The following is a 26,809-nucleotide window of genomic DNA, read 5'->3' on the forward strand; positions in this document are numbered from 1 at the left end:
CCTCTCAGTCCTACAGTCGCTCTCTTTTTGAGGTTCATCTGTTGTATCTCTCCGACTCCCTTACAAAGCTTCCATTTGACTGTTTCTGACAGCATCCGCATACCGTCTATCCCCCACCCCAAGAGTAGGTGATCGTTGAGGGACCACTACTTCCCAAATTTGAGTCGCCTTAGTCCATTCCCCATATCCAATTGAACCACCCATTGAAAACTCAAACGAACATTTAGTATTCACAGGTCATCTTCTCCCACATCTATAACAAAAATCTTGCAATCGTTCATATCAAAATTCCACCCACGTATCCGTGTTCTGCCCTCTTGAAAACCAGCACCCAGATATTAATGGATTCAACGGGTTAACAACAACCCTAGCTCGAAGAAAACCCCGAGCTTTGGATAAGCCTTCCAGTTCCAAAAATTCATCAACATCGCGAACCAGACGTCTTATCTTTGCCTTTGACATAAGTCCTAAAGATATTCCCCAAAGTTGAATCCAGAAAGGAACCAATTCTAACTGTATCTCCTCCAACGCAAGTTGCTGAGGCTATCTGTGAACTGAAAAGTTTTGCTTCATAACGGCCCATGGTACCTGACTAGGAATTTTTCCAGCCACACTTTCATCTGGAACAGATATAATATAAATATTTTCACGTACCTATTTGACCTCAACCTCACCCAATTCCTCCCATGATGATCTAAGAATATTTTGAACTCCCCATTTATTCAGGTTTCGATGTACCAACGTTGCTCCCACCAGTTTGATCCCTTGCTCCATGGTCGAAATATCCATCATTTTCTCTAAATGGACCACCAATTCCTCCAATTCCTGCTGTGCCATTTGTTCCTTGTTGTATCTATCATCCTAGACCACTTGTACTGAGGTATACAAAAGATAGATTGTGAAAGCCTTGTGCAAATATGCCTTAGAAAGCTGAAGGTTACGTTGTTTGTTACCTGCACCCTGTTGATTTTGTTCGCCAAATACAAAAACCACACAGAACAGTAAGGTAGGAAAATGAGTGAAATACCTTGATGTTGATGAGTGTGAGTCCCTGAAACATTTATTCTCTGAATCAATATTGGTTTGTACCGCCATGACTCTTTTATTGTGATAACAGTGTGTTTGCAATTACTCCCCATCTAAAAGTTGGAAAAACCAAGACAAAAGGTTCCACACAAACCACCAAATATCACAGGTTTGGTTAGGCAAATTAATTCCCCACTAGCCCCACAGAAAGTGAATATGAGTCAACCCTACAATTCCTCTACACCAAACCAAAATACCCACTTCAGATCTGGTGAATTAACTCTTCCACTTACCCGCTGAACTTGGAAGGAAGCTAGAATCGACTAGCCCCTCGAAAATAAAGTGACTCAACCAACCAGAAGACAACAATCGAATAATAGAAATCCAAAACAATATTCTTAGTTACACCTACCACGAAGACTCTCACCAAGGAGAGAAAAGCACTCACTCTGGGGGTCTCTCACAAAAGAGAGAAAAAAACCATTCCATTTCGATTTATGCTTTTGGTTGGTCAATACGGTTAATTCTTGTTTTGAATTACCTAATTATTACAGAATTCCACTTGATTCTTGTTAGAAACCGTCTGTTGATAAAATAGTAAAAAAACAAAGACAGTGAAGAAAAGAAAGATCTGTTGTAAATAATGGATGCCCACTTAACAAAGGAATCAAGATAGTTGTTCACTAAACAAGCAAGTGGAAATAAGGCTGTCCTCTAGAACATGTCCTTCCACTAGGAGTTGCCACTGCTTGCTTTCGGTGCTCCTGCGTTGCCTATTAAACAAATGAGCACATGAAAGAAAGACATATACGGAAGGAAGAGAAAAAAAGAAGGAAAGGATGAGAGAAAAACATACAAAGGAAAGAAAGAGGAGTTATGGAGGAAAGGAAGAGAAGAGGAAAGAAGAGAGATGCGGAAGAAATTACCAGTGAGTCAGGCTAAAGAGAAAAGAGAAAATATTAAGAGTTATTTTGTATTCATATTATTTTAGATAATGAAAGAAGGTACTATTGATGTGTCCGTAAGCATATTTGTCGAACCTCGTAAATATTGTGTCTTATTTACTTTATATTCCACTGCACGCATAATGTCGACTTTACAATACGTTATCAGCACGAGAAGCTCTCATGTCGATGGAAAGCGCCATAAATCTAGTGAAGCACTACCTACCTCTCACACGGTCGGCTGAAATCTTACAGATAAGAAAATCTTTTCATTTCATCTTCATATCTCTGTATGACTAATTTTCTTAAAGTAAATATACGTTTGGTTATATAATTATCATTATTATTGGCAGAAAATTTGATAACTATGTAAACAGCCTCTGAACTCCAACTTGCTGACCTTGGATTTAGATACTTCCTTCTTGAAAGTTGTTCGTCCGCCCAGTATCTATAACATATCAATTTTCAGAAAATTCCAACGTTGCTATCGTCGCATATGTCTGAAACACCAACGCAGTTTTCAATTCCGCAGAAAATTGGACATTTATCTTATGAGTATCGAAACTCCTTGTTCAGTAGCTTAGATCGAAATAGTTTCTTCACAAAAGTTGTTCAGTATCCTCCTATCCATATCATACTAAAATTTGAGCTAAATCTAACGGTTTTATCTTCTCATAAGTTGCATATACTACTCTTGACTCCAAAACTTATGGGAACCGTTTCGACTTTTTTGAAACTCACCGGAAGAAGCACACCAATTGGGACTTATTGTTACTATTACTTCCTAGGTAACTAAAAAAACTTAGAATTGTGAAATAAAAATAAAATAAAAAGGATGAAACAAAAGAAAATGGCAGACAAAGAAAAAAGAAAAAAAAAAGAGATAGAGACTTAATCATTGCCTTTTCTATTTTGGCATATTTATGTGAATAATGTTGGTTTAAAGCCCTATCATAAGTTCTGTTTATTTACAGTGGGTGGAATTATTACCCTTTGTTTTAAAGCTTTGATATTTATGTGAATGACGCTGAATCAAAGCCCTTGTCACAAGCTTTATTTACTTAAAAACAATTTATTTACCATGGTTGGAATTACCGTTTATTGCTTTAATTTATTTAGTGTATTGCATTTTGTTATGGTGAGAATTTAAAGGACCCGAAGTTCCTTAATCAGATAAGAACCTAAAGTTTCTTGATCCTTATCATATAAAAAGATCAGACCCGAAGTTCCTTGATAAAAAATCAAAACCTGAAGTTTTGAATCAATTAAGAGAGCAGCAGTTCTTCAACTAAATTAAAATGACGGCCACAAGTGTCTCAGTCCACAAACTATTAAATGACGGCTAAAAGTTCCTTGATTCATGTAAACGAGGACCATAAGTTTCTTAATCCATATACAGATTACGTACGGGTATGAATTCCAAAAATATGAACCTAAAGGTTCTAATGATGTCGATTCAGAGAATAAATTTCGAGTACATATGAATAATGTTTTGAACTGAAGTTCAAAATATGAATAATGTTAATAATTTAAAGTTCTAACATTTTGTGTAGAAATATGTTATATGTGGTATGACTTAATTATCACAATTTCTATCATACCTGAATTTCTTCATTTTGGGAATAAGAAAATGGTGAACTTGACAAAACTCGATATTGTGACCATCGACATCTTACACAAGAGATATTTTCATGAATTCATAATGCCGAGGATTCATGTGGAAGCATATGATATTAGAAATTATCTATACTTAAAGGCTTATTGAAATATATTCATGGAACTAGGTGTTTCCATCGTTTCCCATTAATTCATTAATTATGAAACTAGAAGTTTCCATGGGTTCCCATATATAACAAGCTAAAGTATAAGATTTCAGACATGTATAAAATCAAATGGGAGGAAATTTTTTTATACATACACATGAGTTATGTTGGTACCATATATTAGGCCTCGTCTTTGGGCCTCATCCCTAAGCCCATGGCAAATGTAAAAGGGGAGGGAGCCCTTATTCTATAAAATGGACTCTCCCTCACCTTCATTGAGAGGTCTGGCCTTTCGCTAAGATCCACAGGGTCTCACATACATCCCTCACAACAATAGAGGGCAATACCTTCTCAGCCAAACAAAGAGCAAAATGGCAAGGGCTGCATCCACAGAGAGCTCTCTTGCCGATCTATTGTAATCCATACATACATACATAATTAACATCAGTGTGGACGTAACCCAAACATTGGGATGAACCACGATACATCTTTGTGTTCTTGAGCGTTTGTGTGATTCACAGCCAGATTTACGTTGGTCCAAGATCCTTCAGATTTTGTGCATCAACATTTGGCGTCATCTGTAGGAAACGACACGAAAAGCTATGTCGATTCTCTTTCATTTTTTATCTCACCACCGTGAATCTGTAGAAACCCAAGAACCAAACACCTGCATAGTCACTGCAAAACCCATGTTTTCCGCTTCAGCTTCCAGTCACGGCGGCATCAATGGAAACACAATCACATTCATTCATTCTCTCTCATCTCACTCACTCACACACAAACCACAACAAAAACAAATCCAAGAAAACAGAGCATCACTCTCTCCTCTCCCCTCTCTCTCCTCTGACGGACGAGACATGCAGCAGCAACAACAACCAGCATCAAGTCAATCACTATCTCCCTGACAACGAAAACCTCATTCATCTTAAACGAATAATCAGAGCAACATCAACCTAGATCATCTCTCTCATTTCATTAATCAAGCTTTTCAGTAACAGTCCCAGATTAAGTCAATCATGGCCGTCGATTCAGTGACATCCTCCCTCCTAGGCATACCGGCTACCGAGAAGGATGCCAAGGCGCTTCAGTTCATATAGGAGACAACCAAGAACATGGACTTGGTGCAGGAGAGGGTTCTGAGCGAGATTCTGAGTCATAACGCTAAGACCAAGTACCTCAAATGATTCGGCCTCGATGGTGTGACCAACCGGAACTCGTTCAAGTCCAAAGTCCCAGTTGGTGCGTGGCGGGCACGGAGGAAGGATATTGAGCTTTGGCAAATGATTTTGGAACTGCTGAATTAATATTATGTGCAAATGAGCATGCTTGAAAAATGGACCCATTATTCTTGAAATGGACACTTATAGGTACCATGGTCACTTTATGTCTAATCCTGGTAGCACCAACCGCACACGTGATGAGATTTCTGGCATAAGGCAGCCACCCACAGTTTCATGTATGCAAGTGGAGTTACAACCAGCAATGCAGCAGAAAAAGAAAAAGGGAGGAAAAGAATATAGAAAGAAAAAGGATGAAATCATGAAAGGGAGTGCATGTTCCCCCATGCCCATTTTCTGAGGAAAAAAAACCAGGAAAAGCAACGAAGGAGATAAGTGTTCTCCAAATTCATTAATTATTTTACTATTTAGTATTTCATTATTATTTTGTGATGGTCCTAGAAACCACATCATCACATTATTTCTTTCATGGCTGTCATCACGCCCCACTGCTTGTGCAATAGAAGCAGCTTGAGGAGACCACAATATTATTTAATAGTTTATTATTTAATCATTCATAACTAGTTTATTATTTAATAGTCTATTATTATTTTGTGTTAGTGGATGCTTTACAATATGCATATTCTTTGAGGACACCCATTGCATCACTTATTATGCCGGGTCACAACGCATACACATCATTACTGCTATCATTATTTTACTGTTATATAAATTGCATTGCAGCCTAAATGAATGGGGTGACATGTTATAATAATATGTTTCACATTATTATTAATGATTGATCACATGACTATTTTCCATAACACGTGGCAAGTCTGACCAAATTACACCTTTTATTATTTGAATGTTAGGGTGACATAACTTTGGTGGTTCATGGCACGAACTTTGTTGATCGACATTGTTGCTGATTAAAAGAACTCAATATGCAAACCCGACAAGCAGACCCGAGTCATGTCAAGAATCAACTCATAATGAGTGCATATTGACATAAAGTAGATACTTGTAATAAGGAATACCACGAGTCGAGCAGCCTCGCAACGAGCATAGCCTCTAGCCGAGCAGCTTCGCAACGAGCATCGCCTCCAGCCTAGCAACCGTCTCGCCGCGAGCATAGCCTCTAGCCGAGCAGCCTCAAAATGAGCATCGCCTCCAGCCGAGCAATCTCGTAATGTGTGATACCTCTAGCCGAGTATTTCTTTATGTTGAGCATTGCCTTGTGTTGAGTACTGGTTCGAGACATCTAGCTACTTCAGCCCGTACATGGATTGGATTTAAAGTATCCAACCAAAAGACTTTCTTGACTGAAGACTTGGGGGACTCATGTTGGTACCATATATTGGGCCTCGTCTTTGGGCTTCATCCCTAAGCCCATGACAAATGTAAAAGGGGAGATAGCCCTTATTCTATAAAAGGGACTCTCCCTCACCCTTATTGAGAGGTCTGACCCTTCACTAAGATCCACAGGGTCTCACATACATCCCTCACAACAATAGAAGGCAATACCCTCTTAGCCAAATAGAGAGCAAAATGGCAAGGGTTGCATCTACAGAGAGCTCATTTGCTAATCTATTGTAATCCATACATACATACATAATCAACATCAGTGTGGACGTAGCCCAAACATTGGGGTGAACCATGATACATCTTTGTGTTCTTGTGCGTTTGTGTGATTCATAGCCGGATTTACGTTGGTCCAAGATCCTCCGGATTTTGTGCATCAACAAGTTACAATTATAAAAATAAATAAATAGGGTGGGGAGGGCTTCACAAAGGTTGCTCAAGTTAAGCCTCAGTACTTGGTAGTACCCTAGAAGGATGAGGCACTGGAGATTGTTCATGTGATGTCCTAACACTTGGTAAAGTACCAGAAGGGGAAGACACCAGTTGTCCCTGGAATCTAGCCACGAATCTCAGGTGATCATTTTAAATCCGACTTTCAGATTCAAGTAGCTAGTCGAGCTTTCTTTTCATGCTCGTCGAGTAAATATTTGCAAGTTTGTGCAACTCTTTATTCTCGTGCTTGAGCCCTCTAATTTCTTGTCTAAGACTTGCCACTTCAGCCATTAATGATTCGACTTGGCGAGTTCGAGCAAGTAGACATTGGCCTATGTTGGATAGAGAACCTGCACATTGAACACTAAAAGCCAATGAGTCTTGAACAGCCGATCCATCAGACCTTTCTGAAAGTATTCTTTTATCTCTAGGAGTGAAAAGGTTCCTAGCTACTACTGTAGCTGTTATATCATCTCTCATCACAGAGTCTCCAACTATAAGATGGCCATTAGAAGATAAGAAGGATGGGCGCCATATATTATCCTGATGTGGCTCATCTGTATCCCTCTCAAGACTCAAATCTAAACAAAGGTTAGATGGGCAAGCCATTTTCAGAAATGATGAAAGAAAAGGGTTGGATAAAGTGAAATCTTATCAATACAACAAAAACAATTTTCAAATGAGCAATCTTCAAAGCTTGCATTTTGGATATAATCGATATCTCTATAAAAGAGAAGGCAACACAGCCACTTGTTCAAAAATTAAGACACTGCTCCCTAAATTCCAAAAGCCGGATTTTCCTGAACAAAGTTCGTCAACATTTCTCAGATGCAATCTCAGCTTTCTGAAAATCAAAGACAACTCTATCAAAATATCTCTAGCAAAGTTAAAACATGTAAAGTTCACTATTCCAACTATACCACTATTGCTGGCAAGCGTGGGTGACAAGGCCATATCCGCACCACTACCGGATATTTGGAAATCCCCATATATGTCGACTTTTGTCCTCCATGGCAAAGCACACCTCCAAAACGCCAAACTCTCATTCCTTGCCGAGAATGCATCTGCAACCAAACTTCTCAGCATATTCAATATTCCTTCTCTTTGAGAACACCTTTTTAACCAAGTCCCTCAAAATGCCAAATCCATTTTCTCAGCAAGAAATATTTTTTATCGAGAAGCTTTACATCAGCATCAAATCCTTCTACTGTCTTTCTTTAAGAGCAAAAATATCTCATATCATCATGGTCGTGAGCAAGAGTATCTCATATCATGCTCTTTTCATGTCTTTTCCTTTACCCTTGCTCTTCTTGCAAGGTAAAGAAAAAGAAAGTAATCAATCGAAACCTGAAATCAAACTTTCGGTTAGGAACCTTTGCTTGGAACCTTTCCTGATTGCTTACCTTGCATTGCTCCCAAGTAGTCATCTTCAACTGTTGTTGGAGCTGGATCTCAAGTCACCAACACTGCGAAATAATTGGTACGTTGTTGGCTCTTCAATCTGAAGCTACTAAGCATGAACAAGTTACTAAGAAGTGATGGACCATCCAAGGGAAAAGGTTGCTCATCACTTATATTATGCAAAAGACTGAAGCAAAAAGATCAATGATGAGCCCATAGAAGTTCAAAGGGAGAAAATTGGTGGCTGATTGAGTGAATGGAAGACCAAAGTTCAATGATGGGAATTCTACTTATAGCCCATCAAACTCTACAAGTTTATATCATCACATGATGTACAAAAAGGTATTGAAAATTACTACTTGATTACAAGTTACAGAGATGCTGAATGGATTGAAGTCCCAGTCAGACTATTCACAGACTTAGCATTACTAAACTGTTGCATACCCGAAGCATGATAGTCGTCGTATGGATTCAAGTTTCAAAAGGGATAATCCATGGACACAACAAATTTAATATATCACATGCCTGAAGTATGATCGATGTGTAGGTTCCAATAATTCAACTCCCTAGAAGTAGAGATTAACAATCCAAGCTCTATAATGCTCTAGAGGAGGTTATGATCCAAATTCTCAAACAATTCTTCTAATGAGAGATAATTGTCCTAGAAGAGACAATGTAAAGCCCTTGAAGAGGCAAGGATATCCAAAGTAATGAAATGATTATAAATATGCATGCGCATGCACATGAGAATTATGGGATCATGAATTGATGATTACCAATGTTAATTTTGGTTTTACAGTAGCTACTAAATTCATCAATGAGCTGTGTTGATATTGAGCCATGTTCTTTTGTTCGTCGACAAAAAGCAAAATTATTGGCCAAAATGGAGAAAGGTAATTCCATTACAAGTTATTAAGAACGTGGCAAAATGGACCTATAGTACAAATCGCCAAATGATGTTGAACCCAGAATGTTACATACGAGCATTTTTAATACATGAAATACACTCACATGATATGACACAAGGTTTCCAATTGAAACCTGAAATTGTAATACACTCTTGTAAACATGATTTTCTATTGTGAAACTTGTTCATTTAAATGGAGAATTATATATTACACAAAGCCTTATGAAATGCCTGAAGCATATCTTCACAAGTAAATTCTTCAAGTATACATGGAAGCAAGTTGCTCTGTATAAATTCCAAAAGACAATGTGTCATGAAGTGTAGAAAATCCTTGAAAGATTAAGATTGCTTGAAGAAAGTCCTGGAAAGGTACAAGCATAAATTATGTCATCAATACCAATGAATGGTATAAATTGCCTTAGTGAGTACTATCATTATGATGTTGTTGCAACATACTAAATCTTTTGCAAGAGATAATAATATTAGAATGAGACTCCTAAAGAGCCTAGAAAGATTATAAAGTGTTGAAATTAATATTATCTCGAGTTGTAGATCGAACAATATGCCAACACAAGTCTTATCCATGATGTTTATGGTATTAAAGAACCATATGGATTGAAGATCATGAGTTGAATGCTCAAGTGGTTAATTAATATCTAGACACTAAGAAAAATCATTCATCCTCGTGAGGGAAATGATGAATTGATGTTTGATCCAGGAGTACCATATCTTAGTGAAGTATGTGCCTTACTGTATTTAGCATGATACATTGAATCAGATGTTACACTTCATGTGGAGCATAATACCAATAAATGGATATTGCAATGAAATAAAGTTTATTTATTGATATCTCCAGGAAATTATAAACATATGCTTGTTCTATTCCAAGGAACTCACTAATAGCCATGGTCTTATTGAGCAAGTAAAATTTGAATACCTTTCTAGCCTACATACAAATAGCTCTCAGAAATGATTTGTATTTACATATGGAAATAGATTGGCTCTGCAACGATCAAGAAAGTAAGGATTCATTGCTGCATCTTCATATCTCTCATAAATACATATCTTCATGAAGCTAGTCATGAATATATTTGGCTAATACTTGCGGTCCATTAAAATTTGAAGGGCCTGTGAACCACCTTCAGAAGCTAACACTCCAATTGTCATGCGTGGTATCAGATTACATCAATTTAGTAATCAGCCAGAATAAAGAATTCGAAATCAGGGGGAGCATCCAAAAAAGATCAAGATTTTAACGAGGTAGCTGATATTGACATATGGCCATCCAAAGGGGAATGTTGTAAATAGTAGATGTCCACTCAACAAAGGAATCAAGATAGTTGACCACTAAACAAGCAAGTGGAAATAAGGTTGTCCTCCAGAACATGTCCTTCCACTAGGAGCTGCTATTGCTTGCTTCCGGTGCTCCTGCGTTGCCTATAAAACAAAGGAGCATATGAAAGAAAGACATATATGGAAGAGAAAAAAAGATGGAAGGGATGAGAGAAAAAAATACAAAGGAAAGAAAGAGGAGTTATGGAGGAAAGGAAGAGAAGAGGAAAGAAGAGAGATGCGGAAGAAATTACCAGTGAGTCAGGCTAGAGAGAAAATAGTGAGAGTTATTTTGTACTCCTATTATTTCAGATAATGAAAGAAAGTACTACTGCTGCACCGAGGACGTAGTCACACTTGTCAAACCTCGTAAATATTATGTCTCATTTACTTTATATTCCACTGCACACATAACGTCGACTTTACAACAAGATCAACAATTTAGAATCATGGAGGCCCTTAAGTGGACAAAGAGAAAAGGGTTTGGGAAAGCTGACCAGGTTCCCCTAAGAGAAGAGGTTTTCACCATGGCTGCCATGCACGAAAGCATGCATAGTGCTGCTTTTGATACATATGAATATAATTTGCGTATCTAGTTTCATAATCGACCTTTTGTTGTTTTAAATTGTTTTAGGTTATGTGTCTGCTTGCTGAGCTAGAATTCAGCATGCACTGTGGACATTGTGCAGATGATGTTAAGAAAGGCTGCAATAAGACGAAAGGTACATACACCTGACTTCAATATTCTAGTTTAAACTAGCTAAAAGTTATATCACTGCGGCACCGCCTACCTCTGAATTTTTTTCTATTTCAGGAGTTGAAAGGGTTGAGCTTGATAAGGTGAACAAAGTAGTGATAGTGGAAGGAAGATTTCGTCATAAAAAGCTTCTCAAATGCCTCCGAAGGGCTAACAAGATAGTTAACGTAAAGAGGTTGGTTATGGAAGAAATATAAGGACAAAATGTGATGCAGAACAATTAACAGATCAGATTATGTAAGAGTTTCATATATATGTGTGTGTGTGCACGCGTGTGTGTAAGTGTAAGTTCAAGAAAAATAGACTTGGCATTTTCTCGGGTATGATTTGAGCACCTAATAGCGAGACGATTAAAAATTACAGCTCCAGTGTGGAATATTGGCTTTCACAACGCTTTAATAACAATTACGGGTCAAATTTGCGTTTTTAAGACTTGGAAGAAATTTGGGTATTTTTTTAATTATGTAAGCTGTAATCGAACGTCTTGCTTTTATCCAATAAAGTAGGCATCGAATGCTTTTTGCATTGAGGTTGATTTGCCTATTATTCTGTTGTGTTCGCGTTTTAATATGGGAGGCTTCATATTGAAGATGAAGTTTGCACACAGGGAGGAAAAAGAAGATGAAGCAAACCAGGAATTACTAGTTCCAACTGCATATGTAAATGAAATTATTTTTAAAAGACATCTACAGGATGAAGGGAATTGTACTTAGAAAGAAAGAAAAAAAGGCAGATTTACTCGGGAGGGCATACTTCATCCCTCAAAATATGAAGAAAAAAAAATGGTACAAAAAATTTTGAGACATGAAAAAAATGGCAAAAGAAAGAATAGATGCAAGAATAAGAGGGAATGAAGCGGAATGCAAGATAAGAGACCATGCATGTGTATTGTCGGATAATAATCAAGAATTACATGCAAGTAGTATTGAGTATAGGTTTTAATTCCAGGTAATGTTAGGCAGACTAATTTTGTAAACTAATGATATGGAAGTTGATGATTGAGTTATTATTTAAGCGTTGATAAACATACTCATTCTTATTGATAACAAATCATTTAGTTTGCAAATTTTTTCTCTCTAACATTACCCTTTAATGCCAGATTACGTGTGATAGCACGATTAATTCTAAAGTTTTATTTACGTGCTAAGAAGATTCATATTTCCATGCTAGCAATTACGCCAATCTAATTACTGATTTTTCAGAAATTGTCATTGTTAAATAAAATAACATCAAGGCCTTATCCCATTAAGTGGAGTTAGCCGCATAATTAAATTCTAGAACGCAATTGCACTTGGTTTTGTGACAAGTTTTCTGTTAGATTCAAATACTCAATGTTTTTTTTAGAGGTTCTATTAAAATTTTCCTAAATCTTCCTCTACCTCTTTTACCCTGAGCCTTTATCTCATAATTTTCATCTTCTAACCAAAGCATTAGAGATTGTGCAACTGAAAAGTAGAAAGAAGTAAAAGATCAAGAGTTTGGAAGCACTAGGCATCGTGCTAATGAAAAGGTACTGCAAAGAGTAAATTATAACTAGCCAGGCGGAAAGTGTGGAGTTCGGAAATTATGTGAAGACGACACGTCCTACGTTCCAGATTCAAAAAATTTTAAATCAAAGTTATAAAACACTAAATTTAAAGGTTGAAATTGAACATGAGCAAATTTAATGATAAAAAAAAAGAATCTAACGGCTCAAAATTAAATTCAATGGTCAAAACAATTAAAAAAATTATTGAAATCAAAATTTACTCAAAAACTCTATAATATCAATGTATTTGTTCAAACATTCACAAACAATTCATTTTCCTCGTACATTTCCTCCATTTTTCTTTCTACCTACTTCCAAAACTATTTCTTTCCATTTTCAAAATTTTCAAGATGCCAAATGAAATGATCATGTTAAAGGACCTAATTGGTCAAATGATGAAGATGCTGCTTTATACTTGGCAAGGATTTTTATTAGATAAGATGGTGTTGTTTTCACAAACCAAAATAAAAAGCTCTTGTGAGGTAAAATCCTTAATGAATTTAATTTCATCTCCACCACCAACCAAACCTCTGAAGGTGTATATACGATTGGTGGAAGACTAACAACAAAGCATGCAACTTGTGGAAGAGAAGTTTGGATAAAGTTGTGGTTAATTAGCATCGCTAATGGAAGGAGTTTGGAAGAAGTGGTGATGGTCTCCCTTCATAGGTTATATGTCATGTACACAATCTTATTTTCCAACTAACTGATCTTTATTTATTCCTCCTATGGATTAAGAAAGCAATGTCGATTTACAACACAAGGGTTATGCCCAAAAACTCTGGTTTTATATTGTCTCATGCTTAGGACATCCTCAAGGATTGTCCAATATGGCAAATCAATACGGTCCAAAAATGGCCAAAATTATTTGCTAATCTTCACTCAAGCGTTAATGTTGGCGATGATGTTGACGAATTGGTGACCCCATCTTCATCTATACCAAGGCCGTCGAGACAACAAGCAAAGTAAGCAAAGAAAAAAGAGAAGATGCAAGATCTGACTAGTCTGGAGTTGAAAAAATAATTGAAGGGCATGAGGAGACCAAAGAAGAAATGGTTTGAATGTGCTTACTCATGGAGAAGCAAATGGAAAAGAAAATGCAAGAGACCTTTTACAACAAGAAATGTTTGATTTTGAGGTAATGAGGTAGAACTTCAACAAATATAATCCAAGGAGGAAGAAGTTCTTCCGTGATCAACAAGCGCAAATCATAAGATGGCATGCAGCAAGGAATGTCTTCAATCCATCTAATGATCCAGATAATGATCAACCTAATGTCTATTTCCCAAGTCCACCACCAAGTCAATCAAATCCCTACGAATATTAGTATCAGTAATTGTTGTAAGAATGGGGTAGATTGTGTAATTTTTCATTATTTATTGGACTTTAAATATTTTTAGATTAAAATGGTCATAAAAATGAATCCACAAAAATTTTACTTTTAAAAAATTTAGACAAAATCATTTTTTAATAATCTCAGACAAAATTTTAAGTCATAACCATTGGACGAAAAAACTATTTCTAGGTTACGACTTAAAATTTTCTTGCTTATTTTTTTAAGTTTGATCCCACACCATTGCTCATGTTCTTAGTCTTTGGCACGCAATCTAACTCTCCTGATTCTTCTCTGAATCGTCACAAGGAAAATTTGATTGCGCAGCATTCAATTTTTTGTTAGCTAGAATCACGGTTATCTTTGAATCCAACTTCGGAGGCTTCGTTCCTGCACTTGAGCTACCCTGTGTTGAAACTCAGAATCCAGAGAGGAAAAGGAGAGAATTGTAGATAGAGAGAGAGAGAAATATAACTGTGGTTATTCATTCATCTAAAAGAACCATACATAAGGTATTTATACATAAATATCTTATCCCAAATATATGTGCCAGCGTAGCACAATACAACTAACTAATCACAACACATCACAAGCTTATCAGCTAAGTAAGAATCTAATCTGGTGGTGGTTTTGATACATTGCTGCTATGTGAGGATGTACTCTTAACACACCCCCTCAAGCTAAAGGAAGGTGATCGAACAAATAGCTTGGAAGTAAGAGCAGCAAATCGATCAGCAGCCAAAGACTTGGTGAAAATATCCGCAATTTGAAGAAGTGAAGCAACATGTTGGACACCAATATGACCAAGTAAAACTTTCTCACGGATGTAGTGATAGTCTATTTCAACATGCTTGGTTCGAGCATGGAAAACAGGATTGAATGCAAGAGCAATGACACTTTTGTTGTCACAGTAGATGATCGGTGTCTTGAGCAAAAGGAAGGTTATATCTTGCAGAATCTTGCACACCCAGGTTATCTCAGCATCAGTATTTGCAAGAGACCTATACTCAGCCTCTGTTGATGATCTAGCAACTGTGGCTTGTTTCTTAGCACTCCAAGAGATTAGATTAGGACCTAAGAACACACAATAGGCACTGGTGGATCTTCTATCCACAGGGCAACTTGTCCAATCTGCATCGGACCAAGCAATGAGACATTGAGGGCCTTTAGTGAACCAAAGCCCTGAATCAACCATGCCCTTGAGATATCGCACAATGCGCTTGACTGCCTGAAGATGAATGATTCTTTGGAGAATGCATATATTGGCAAACTTGATTTTACCTTCTTTTGTCGTTGTAGTCGTAGTCGAGTTTTTTGTTTTTTGTTTTTGTTTGAGGGTGCATGTATTGCTCGGGGATATTTTGTCCGAGCTGAAGAAATCCCTTTCTGGTGTATCATAAGCTGGCTTTTATCATCTGAATGAAAGAATCGACTGCCAATTGTTCTCTCTCTTCTTTCTGGGTTTACTTTAATGCTTCCAAAGATAATGAGAAAATGTAGTCCTCTGTGTGCACGTGTCTGATTGCTGAGTTTACTTTTATGCCAATAAGCACACGTTTAAAGACTTCTGAACATTGAACGCAAATTTGTTTAACGTGATTGTTGTGACCAAAGAATGACATAAAAGGAAGAGTTCCAGTTCCCATAGCTTTTTTTTTCATAAAAGTGATGGTGATGTAGTGCAACACCGAAAGGATGTGAGGGCATTTTATGATTCAATTTTCTCTTACAACATCTCAAATTTAGTTTGGTTTGGTCTGATATTATGGAGATTTTTTAGGGAGAGGGGATTCAAACTCGAGACCTTAGGGCTTTGGGCGCCCTGAACTTGAGACTTTAATATTTTGGACGTAAGATAGAATGCTGTTAACTAATTGACCTACAAGCTTATTGCTATGAAGATTTTATTTTATAGTGAGTAGTTTCCTTAGGTTTATTGAAGTAAAAAAGTAATGGTACCCCTTATCAATTAAGTGATTAAGCTAAACACATGGTTGGTCAAGAATTAGGGTTATAAAAGTTTTTATCAATCAGCTCTGAGTCGGATGCATTTGCAATAAAACTTAAGTCGGTACATATATATGAAAAGATAATGGAAGACAGCTTAAATTTGATCAAAGACATGTTATAATATTCCAAGTTGATCGAAGAAAACAATTAAGACCCTCGTTAAGTTTGCTGCATAATCTCCACTCTCTCCCTCCCACTTTCTTTGTGTTTAAGAGGTAAGAATTTTTTATAGGGGAATCTGTTAACTCGTCCATTTGGTAAACAAGCAACTGTGCCTACATTGTATTTGCTTTTCATGAAAATTTTATGATGCTACGTACGTACGAAGTATTTTATATTATAAGGCTTTTGATTATTAAATTATTATATCTTTGACCAAGGATCTAACGGTTAAACGTCTTGGAGTATACTAAAAATTCCTGACCGATTTAAAAGATGTAAATTTTTTATTCAATTCATAGGTTATAAATAAATAAAAAGTTAAAAAAAAAAGATATACAAATATCAGTTCCCTATGTAGCTTGATAATTGGATTTGTACATGTAAATCAATCTGCATGACAGATATATGGGACAACAATCAAATGTTAGGGTTTGCCTGAATAGCCTTGCTTTTACAAACCCGCAACCACTAGTTAAAATTCCAACTAAAAGCGTTTCACCTCCCAAGTTAGCTTCTTCACACTCTTTGAAGAATATTCAAATTAAGTTCCTGCAGGACTCCATATTTCTGGCACCAAGTTACACAGAAATTAAATATAACAATTTTGATCAATCTTGAGTCATGCTAGCCCTTATTGATGTGCCATACTTCCACAGGCCTCAATTATAAGGAGAAAAAGCAAGCCAGTCATCTCAAAACTTGAAGAAAAAAAATTGTAAAACAAAAAGAAGGCAGAGAAATGGCATTTGGAGCTTAGCATCTTCACGAGTGGGTGGAAACGGTAATGAATTGAGCATAGGGAGGGAAGGAAGCAATGTTGTTTTTCTTAATTTAAATCACCCTAATGTTTAAGGAATAAATTTAAAAAGGGCTGATGTCACACCGAGTATACGTACGATCATACCACCTAAGCTTTGCAAAAACCAGTAGCTAGCTTTCATAAAGTCGTTTGGTGATACAAATTAGAGTTGGCAATTTTTTTGCATAATTTGTTAATTCGACACGAAATGATACAAAATATTAAGTTTCCGATCAACTCGTTATCATGTGATCTGGTAAAATAATGGGGTTGACATGATATGATTTAACGCAAATGTACGTTTCTCATTTTCAGAAGAGGAAAATTGAAACCGTAAACCCTAAAACCAAAGCACCCAAATAAGTGGATTCCGATTCATGCGGTCGTTCTCTGCTGCTTTGGTGTTTCGTACACCCCACTCTCCACCAGAACAAAAAGTTTGAACTATATCTCAGGTAACACATTCTCAAAACCTGCCTTGTTTTCAATTCGGTGTGTTTGTCTTTTAACTCGTCATATTAATCATTCAAATTAAATCATCGCTGCCGGATTGCTTTTCTTGATTGCTCGAGGTATGAGGGCCTGAAGTGCCAAATAAACCCACGTTTGGAGACTTCTTAATTTTTAAGCACATTTGTTTCATTATAACCAAATTCTTTGTTTAAAAAAACGACAGAATCTTTCTTAGTCAAGAATGAGGGTTATAAAAGTTGTTTCGCATCAGTAAATAACATTAAGGATACACCAGCATCAGCATGCTTATACCATTAAAGTCGGTCTAACTCACAAGATATAAAATGGAAAAGACATCACAAGATTAATTTTTTGTTTAATCTGCTGCATAATACTATGCATGGTTGTAGTTGTAGAGACAAAAGCAATGCTTTTGAGTCCTTCCGTGAAGCTTCAGTCACCTCCAAATACATATGGACTCCACTCTCTCTCGATCTCTCTCTGGTAAGAAGTGGAAGTTCTTTTGTAGGAGAATCTCTATGCCGTCCATTTAGTAAAAAACAAATGCCTTTTTCTGTCCATTTAGTAAAAAACAAATGCCTTTTTCTTTTGGTCAAATGCCTATACATTGAACATTTAGCTTCCAAAAGATGATAAAAAAGAGCAACAAGCATATGTTGTATAGGAGTAGGATTCTCTTCCCTCCTATTCTCATCTTCTTTTCTCCCCTCTTCTCACAAACTGTTTTTTGTTTTCTTCTGGCTGTTAAAAAATTAACACAAAACGTTGACATGACTTAATCGTAACCGTTCAAATAGGAGAAGATGGAAGAAGAGGAAGACTAGGAAGGGAGAAAATCCTACTCCCGCTCTATATGGTATTGGAAGCCCAATTGGGGTTGTATATGAATTTGCATGACAGATATATATGGGTCAAAAATCAAATTAATGTGGTACATGGAGAATTCTGAATTAGGAGAAGGGAAGGGTGCTACTGAACAAAAGTAAAAATATTAGAAAGCCTACTTAATTAGAAGCAAACTCAATTTACCTATATGGCCTTGCTTTACAAACCCACCACTTTCCATCTAAAGCTATGTGAGGATGTAGGGGTTTATCTATTTAAAAAGAAAAAACATTACATGGGCTTACAATAAGGAATTGAGCAAATTTTTCTTTTGTCAGTTAATTTTGTAGTGAAATCTCGAACTTCGTGATCTTAAGTTGATCCACTTGTGAAAGTTCGACCCCATATCACCTAATATGTGTTGTCTATCTATTTAGCATGAGTGTTGTCACACGTAAAAATTGTGTGAAAATCTAAATTAATGTTATTCCACGTAAAAAAAGTTAAGAGACATGTATGTATATTTATCAATTAAGTTTTAAAATGAATCCTCAACTTCCTTCAAATCACTATAAAGCCTTTCACCTCAATAACTCTCTACTACCCTCTTTGTGGAAGGTAGGTTTAATTGGACTTTGGTGATTGGGAATTTTCCTTTTGTTGATACACAAAATCAGTGAGGACTTTGGTACAACAGAAAGTGTCAAGTTTGTGACCTTCGCTAGATTGATCTGGTCACTAGTGTGGATAAATATGTAAATGGACAGAGACAGAGAAACAAACACAAGATGTATGTGATTCACCCAGATTGGCTATGTTTACGGAGTATAGGAGTTCTCATTAATTGTGAAGGGTTTACACAAGTACATAGGTTCAAACTCTCCTTTAGTGAGTACTAGTGAATGATTTAATACAAATGACATTTTGGATTATTGTGGGAGAATGATCTCCTTTTATAGGAGAGAGTTTCTAGCTTTGTTCTGGTCTTGACACGTGTCATGCTATGATTGGCCTTTGATGTTGACATGTATCGCTCTGTTATTGGCCTCTTGGTGTTGACACGTGGAGTGCTGTGATTTGCCTCCTAGTTGGAGGGAAACTCTTTTGAGTTCTTGACGGTATAACGTTGACCGGTGCTTGGTAGTTTCGGGATTGGTTAAGTATGGTACAAACACCTTTTAGCTTCTTTTCGGAGAGCAATAGCTGCTTCTTATTAAAATAATATTCAAAATTAACTTTCTACAGGGCTCCATATATCTGGCACCATACAGAACAATTTGATCAAATTAAGCTGAGTGATCATGCTAACCCTTGTTAATGTCACTACTAAACTATACCTTCCATTTTTATTTTGTCGATCTTTGAAGTCCATTGTTTTGAGTTTTGACTACGACGTTGCCCTCCAGCTCTTCAAGTGTGCGGTTCCTTTACAAAGTGCTTTTTCTATTCATTAAGCACAGGTACTGCTGGCCTCAATTATAAGAAGAAAAGCAAACCATGCGTATCAACTTTTTATGGTAAAAAAGCAAAAAAATGGTATTAGGGGCATCCATCTGAGTATATTAATGTCGTATTGATCGCTCATCAGACCATCTCCAATGAAAAGTTAAATGGTGAGATATAACATATTTTCGACAAAAACTCATTCTAATGGGTGGGCTAAATAAAGTCTTGAAAAAAATTCCACAGGGAAAGGGGTGCTGGGAAAGGCCAACATAGCCGACTTCATCCCCGTGCCAACCCTGTTCAATGGGCACGCCCATGTGCTGCTGTTGGAGAGAGAATGGCCTACAGTGATTCTGTAATTTAAACAATACATATAGTTAATGTGTGAGTGATATGTACTAGAATACTTCTCAATATGCTAAAAGTAATAAAATATCAAGATGAACAAAATATAACTCTTACACCACTGGAGATTAAAAAGTACAGCCCGACATTACTCCTTTTAGCTAATATATTTTTCTGGTGTGCTATATTTAAAAATGAAGACTAAATATGAGAATATCATTGGAGATGGCCTCGATGCCGAACGCCTACCTTAAGGAATGGCAAGCTCTTTTTTTATGGCAAAAGTCCAAGCACTCCTTGTCCAAAAAAACAAAAAAAAAAGAAAGTCCAAGTACTCCAAGTACATATTACCTTTTAAATCACAGTACGATACTATGAATAATGCAAACATAACATCTTAAAATTTTAGAAGAAATATTATTCGAAAATCGATGAACATAAGAGAAAACCATGCATGACGTGCTTGCGCACATGCGCCTACGTATAGTATAATACACTGTGTACGTATGTTTTTTTATTTAGTTTGCAGCATAAATTAAGAAAATGGTTAATACTCAGGAAGGAAGCTGCATTGTTTGCTTTAATTTCTATAACCCTAATTATAAAGAATAAAATAGGGCTGATGTAATGGGTACGACAAACCCACCTATCGAATTGCATAAAACCAGTAGCTAACTTTCACAAATCGTTGCTGATGCAAATGTATCGTTTCTTACTTCAGAAGAGAAAAGTTGAAAACCATCAAACACCACTCAAAAAAGAAACTGTGAAAAGCAATTACAACGGAGGCTGTAAAACAATAGCACTCAATCAATGTACATTCTCCGAAAACCTGCCATGGCTTTTTCATAAAGTAATACCTATTCACAAATACAAAACTAATAAGAAACATTAACAATAACTTTATAAAGTAGCATGCATGCATGCCTTGATCCCACAAATTGACCAAAATACCCCATCCCTCCTTTTTCCCCCACTATATATACCTCCTAGTTTTACCTTCTTTATGTTCAGTCAGATGTGAATACAATTCCTCACTATATATCTTAACATAGACAACTTATCCATCTAAATTCCTCATACTTCCATTTGAGGAGTTAATGGATCCAATCAAGGCTGAAAAGCTTCGCGCCATGAAATGCCACAAGAAGAAGCAGACCTACTACAACAACAATAGTCAGTTTCTTTACAGTCTTTTTGTTCATTCCCTTATTGCAGTGACATGCAGTTTGCTTTGTTCATACTCTTATTCGTTTCCTTCTCTCTACACTATCAAACACTTACTATTTATGTCTCTTCCGAACTTTTGCTCGGGGTTTATCAACCCCAAGTGCCTCTTCATTGTGGTGAATTTTATAATCGTATTCCTTATTGGAGAATCAAGGCTCAGCGGTGGCAAGCAATTGTCTCCGGTCACCGAGATGTACAACGAGTATATTGAGAGAAGTCGAATTCTCAGGAGACCACCTTCCACGTTTCAAGAGAAGAAAGAGGAGAGGACCGTGCCGGAAAAGTTGAATCCAATAAACGAGGGAAATGCGGAGAGTAATGAAGATAAAGAAGTTGATGAAGGTAAAGAAGATCATGATCAAGATCATGAAGAAGAAGAAGAAGACTTTAAAGAATGTGGAGATAATGATGAAGAAGAAAGGGAAGAAGAAAAGGGGGAAGAAAAAGAAGAAGAAAAAAAGGAAGAAACGGAGGAAGAAAAAGATGAAGAAAAAAAGGAAGAAATAGAGGAAGAAAAGGAAGAAGAAAAGGCTGGAATACCTGCTGAGGAACTAAACAAAAGAGTTGAAGACTTCATTGCAAGGGTTAATAAGCAAAGGTGGCTTGAAGCTAGATTTTTGGTTTGTTGTGAAACATGACCAATATGTTGAAGTACCCGAAAATTGGAAACTCGGTTAATGAAATAGATGGGGTATATAGTTATTCTATGGCATTTGTGGCTTGAAGCATGATTCTTGAGAAGATGGGTTTTTTTTTTATTTATTTGTTCCTTTCTTTGGGGTACTTAAAATGTAATGTTATTTAATATTTGATTACAAATTTACAATAATAATTTCTAGTGGTAATGCCATTTGAGGTCATGTATGTTTAGTTATTGGAGAAATCAAGCCAAATGAAATGGCAAAAAATAACCACAACAACATGAGACACCTCATGGGATGCTCTCTCCATTAGTTGATACTTGATAAGTAAATGCTTTCCTGGGACGAAATAAACACCAAGTTGATGTTTCTTTCTTGTGCGTTTTATTTGAATTATAATTGTCTGTTGCAGTCTTTTCCCCTCAATAACGACATGTTTATTAATAATTTTATTGTTGAGATTCTTAAATTTCTTGAAATTAATGTTTAAATACTTGTTCCATTACCCAAACCCAAAAAAAGGAGGAGAAACACTCAAACAAGTCATACTTCCTGTGTGCTCATTCTAATTTGGAGGAAAGAACAGTACTGTATTAGATTAGGGAATTTTGCAGGCTTTAGGGTGGCAAGTAGAAAGTAGCTAGTACCCTAGCTACCACAGCACTCAGCACTCAGCATTATATGCATGGGTTTGATGTTGACGCTCATGTCCAGGGCTGAAATTCCTTCCTTAGCTCCGAAGAGATGGAAAAAAAAAATGAAGAAAACCAAGTTGTGAGAAGCTGAAAGTCTGCCTACCTTCTTACTTTTTTTTAACCAAACCTACCTTCTTTGTTAATATATAATAATTTACTCGCTGTGACATAGTCAAATACCTAATCAACATATAATTAAGCATCATATGATTCATGTGCTCGTGGAAATAATGCATGAGTTTAAACTTTAAAGTTCTAATTGCGAAGCCCGACTGATTATTCAGGCGAAAGGCATCAGAACTTAATAACTATATATAGTCCAAAGTTAGAGAGTGAAAGGGAGAGGGAGAGGAGAAGGTGGGAAGTATAATCCCCCCCCCCCCAAAAAAAAAATTAAGAAACTAAAGTTAAGAAATGAAAACGTCATTCATGTGCAGAGTCCCTTTTTTCTGAGAATCTGAGATATTTGATATCTTTGTTGTAGCTTATTTTATCTGACAAGAAGTAGAGGGCCGGTGGCAAGGGGAGAGAGAGAGAGAGAGAGGAGAGATGTGTTTGTAGAATCGTAGGGGAAGTGTTTTGAGGATGTGTTATCCCCCTACGCATGCCTTTATTTATAGTAGTAAAAGGAGAGAAGAAATCCTTCATCCCCAAGGAATCCAAGTCCATATAGGAAAGAATAACTAGAATCAAATCTAATATAGAATTTACACAATCACACTTAAACTAGGAATGTTAACAACACTCCCCCTTAAGTGTGTAAATACTCAAGGTAGATTCAACATCATGTAGAAGTTCAGGAAGTCGACTCGTAGGCACTGATTCTGGGAACGACGCTTATTCTCAATAAGGTAGGAACTTGCATAAATAAGTAAGTCTCACTAAAAAACCATAAATCTATGGCAAAAACCCGAGCAGGGACAAAATCCATAGTCAAAGGAAAAATGTGTGAGAAATGCAAAAGTCAAAAGAGACGTCTACGAGACATCATTAAGGATATGACCAGCCCAAGGTGGGTGCCTCGTTAAAACCTAGTTAGGCAGCAAAAACCCAATGGAAAAAATGCTCCTAATCGTAGGAAAAAAAGTACATTAAGATCAAGCAAGTATCTTCAGGATACTCCCCCTGAGTTTGACACAATTCCAAAGAGATTAACTTCTTAAACGTCACCTTCGGCAATGATTTGGTGAAGATGTCGGCCAGATTGTCTTGTGAACGGATTTGCGTGACTTCAATCTTCTGATACTCTTATTGTTGATATGAGAAGAAAAACTTCAGCGCAATATGTTTGGTGTTGTCTCCTTTGATGTAATCCTTCTTGAGTTGTTTAATGCATGCTGCGTTGTCTTCAAAAATTGTCGTCGGGACGTCTACAACGAGGTAGAGATTGTAGGAGCTTCAAATATGGCCCATAACTGCTTTCAACCAAAAGTATTCCTGAGTTGCTTCATGTAAGGCGAGAATTTCAACATGGTTAAATGAAGTGGCAACTAAGGTCTGTTTAGTTCACCTTCAAGAGATTGTGGTGCCTCTAACGGTAAAGACATAACCCGTTTAAGAACGTGTCTTGTGTGGATCAGATAAGTATCCTGCGTTGGCATAACCAACAAAGTGAGAATCGACTCGAGAAGTAGATGGTACGGTATCACTCGAGGATCCGTAAGGATAGAACAAGCCCAAATATGTAGTACCCTTAAGGTAACGGAAGATGTCTTTCACGCCATTCTAGTGTCTTCATGTTGGTGCATTATTGTATATTGCTAAAAGATTAACAGCAAATGAGATGTCGGGTCTAGTGCATTGAGCTAAGTACAATAAAGCGCCTATCGCACTTAGATAAGGAACTTCATGTTCCAAAATCTCTTCACCATCTTCATTCGGATGGAAGGGATCTCGTTTTGCATCTAGCGATCGAACGACCATATGAGTACTCGAAGGCTTCGTTTTATCCTCGTTAAAGCGGCGCAACACCTTCTGGGTGTAGTTGGTTTGATGTACTAGGATTCCATTTGAACGGTGCTCTATCTCGAGACCGAGATAGTATCGAGTCTTTCCTAGATCTTTCATCTCAAATTCTGACTTCAGGTGCGCGGTAGTTCCTGCGAACTTTTCAGAAGTTCCGATAAGGTTCGTGTCATAGACATATACTGCAACTCTCGCAAATTCGGAATGTGACTTCTTAATAAACACACAAGGGCATAGTTCATTGTTCACATATCCTTAACTAGTCAAATACTCACTCAGACGGTTATACCACATTCTTCCAGATTGCTTTAAACCATAAAGTGAACGCCACATCCGAATTGAGAGTGTGTTCCAGGGTTTAGAAATATTTAATCCAGTCAATGTAAGTCCTTCAGTAACTTTCATATAAATTTTTGTATCAAGATCCCCATAGAGATACGCAGTTACTACGTCCATTAGCTGCATACTCAGTTTTTCGGAAACTACTAAACTGATAAGGTAGTGAAAAGTAATCACATCCGTAACAGGTGAATAAGTTTCGTCATAGTCAATCATGGGGTGTTGTGAGAAGCCTTGTGTAACAAGATGAGCTTTGTAACGCACAATTTTGTTCTTCTCATTACGCTTCCAAACAAAAACCTATTTATAAACAACGGGCTTCACTTGTGGAGGAGTATGAGTTACAAGTCCAAACACCTTATGTTTCACAAGCGAATTGAGTTCGACTTGGATTGTTTGTTTCCAGTTTGACCAATCAGTTCTACGTCGACATTCATCAACGGAACAGGGTTCAATGTCATTGTTCAACATGATCACAGTAGCTACTGCATATGCTAATGCATCATCAACGATCATCTCATTTCTACACCACACATCATCTAAGCTAGCATAATAGACAGAAATCTCATGATTCTCGGGATGAGGATTCGTCTCTTCAAGGACACTTCCATAATCTATAATTTACTCATGATTTGGATAGAATGAGTAAGTGACAGTCGAATTCACGGTAGGCTTTTCAAGTGCCTGTGTCATGGGTTTCCTTTTCCAAGGGTTGAATCCTTTGAACCAATAGGTCTACCACACTTTTGTGTAGAGGTAGATGTTTGGCTAGCCGCTAATGTACGTGGATCACCAAGATTGGTGTCCCGGGCTTCCAGGAGGGAATTATGTCGTACATTTGATACATCTATCTTTACAGGCTCATTCGTAGTTGGAATATGTGATCTTGTCACATGCGCTAGATCGGTGAAAGCATTTGGCATGCTCTGAGATATGCTCTGGAGATTTAATATGCGTTGCACTTTAGTTTCGGACTGAGCGGTGCAGGGAGCTAAATAAGACAAAGTGGAAGTCGTCTATGATAATTCGCGTCCTTCTTTAGGAACGTTGACATTCTTATCTCCCCCTAATGACGAGAAGATTGTCTCATAGAAGTGACAATCCACGAAACGAGCGATAAACAGATCATCTGTCAAAGGTTCTAAGTAACGAATATTTGAAGGAGAATCATATCTGACATAGATTTTCATCCTTCGCTAGGGCCCCATTTTTGTAGGCAAGGGCGGTGAAATCGGCACATAGACCGCACAACCAAAAACGCACAGAAGTGATATATCGAGTTCGTATCCAGTAACCAACTTAAGGGTGATATATGGTTGGGTCGCAACAGGCCTCAGGCGGACCAACATGGCTACGTGCAATATTGCATAAGGTATTGGGTGTTCAACTTCAACCCCAACCGACATGCAATAATCATCAAAAGTTTAAGATGTGCAATCATTTGTAAGCACTTAATGAATGTCTCTGCCAAGCCATTCTAAGTGTGAACATAGGGTACTGGATGTTCAACTTCAACCCCAACTGACATGCAATAGTCATCAAAAGTTTTAGATGTGAATTCTCCAGCATTATCCAATTGAATAGATTTGTTCGGATAATCAGGGTGGTAAGCCTTGAGCTTGATAGCTTGACCCAACAGTTTGAAGAATGCAGAATTCCTAGTGGACAACAAGCACACGTGTGACCACCATGTGGAAATGTCAACCAAAACCATAAAATATCTAAATGGTCCGTATAGAGGGTGAATCGATCCATAAATGTCCTCCTGAATCCGTTGTAGAAAAATGGGAGGATTCGAACGAATCTTGTCATAAGAAGGTTTAGTAATAAGCTTTCCCATAGAATATGTTTGACATGTGATTCCTTGAATCGAACC

The 26,809-nt window shown here is 37.1% G+C and overlaps 2 protein-coding genes across 3 annotated transcripts; both read left to right on the forward strand.

Moving 5' to 3' along the window:
- The first annotated feature begins 1,854 nt into the window (after nucleotides 1-1,854).
- Nucleotides 1,855-11,464, forward strand: LOC126597116 (heavy metal-associated isoprenylated plant protein 19-like). 2 transcript variants are annotated; one of them, XM_050263890.1, is made up of 4 exons: nucleotides 1,855-1,954; nucleotides 10,642-10,902; nucleotides 11,019-11,106; nucleotides 11,199-11,464. In XM_050263890.1, the coding sequence occupies exons 2-4, from the start codon at nucleotides 10,834-10,836 to the stop codon at nucleotides 11,336-11,338; spliced, it is 297 nt and encodes a 98-aa protein (XP_050119847.1). In that variant the 5' UTR covers nucleotides 1,855-1,954; nucleotides 10,642-10,833; the 3' UTR covers nucleotides 11,339-11,464. The 2 variants fall into 2 exon arrangements, with proteins under 2 accessions (XP_050119847.1, XP_050119846.1); XM_050263889.1 differs by lacking the exon at nucleotides 1,855-1,954 and having other exon boundaries at nucleotides 10,516-10,902.
- Nucleotides 11,465-21,081: 9,617 nt separating this feature from the next.
- On the forward strand, nucleotides 21,082-22,153 carry LOC126595651 (conglutin beta 5-like). Its single transcript, XM_050261953.1, has one exon. The coding sequence runs from the start codon at nucleotides 21,164-21,166 to the stop codon at nucleotides 21,929-21,931; it is 768 nt and encodes a 255-aa protein (XP_050117910.1). The 5' UTR covers nucleotides 21,082-21,163; the 3' UTR covers nucleotides 21,932-22,153.
- The last annotated feature ends 4,656 nt before the right edge of the window (nucleotides 22,154-26,809 follow it).

This window comes from Malus sylvestris, chromosome 13 (genome assembly GCF_916048215.2).
Source record: "Malus sylvestris chromosome 13, drMalSylv7.2, whole genome shotgun sequence".
In the NCBI taxonomy this organism is placed as follows: domain Eukaryota; kingdom Viridiplantae; phylum Streptophyta; class Magnoliopsida; order Rosales; family Rosaceae; genus Malus; species Malus sylvestris.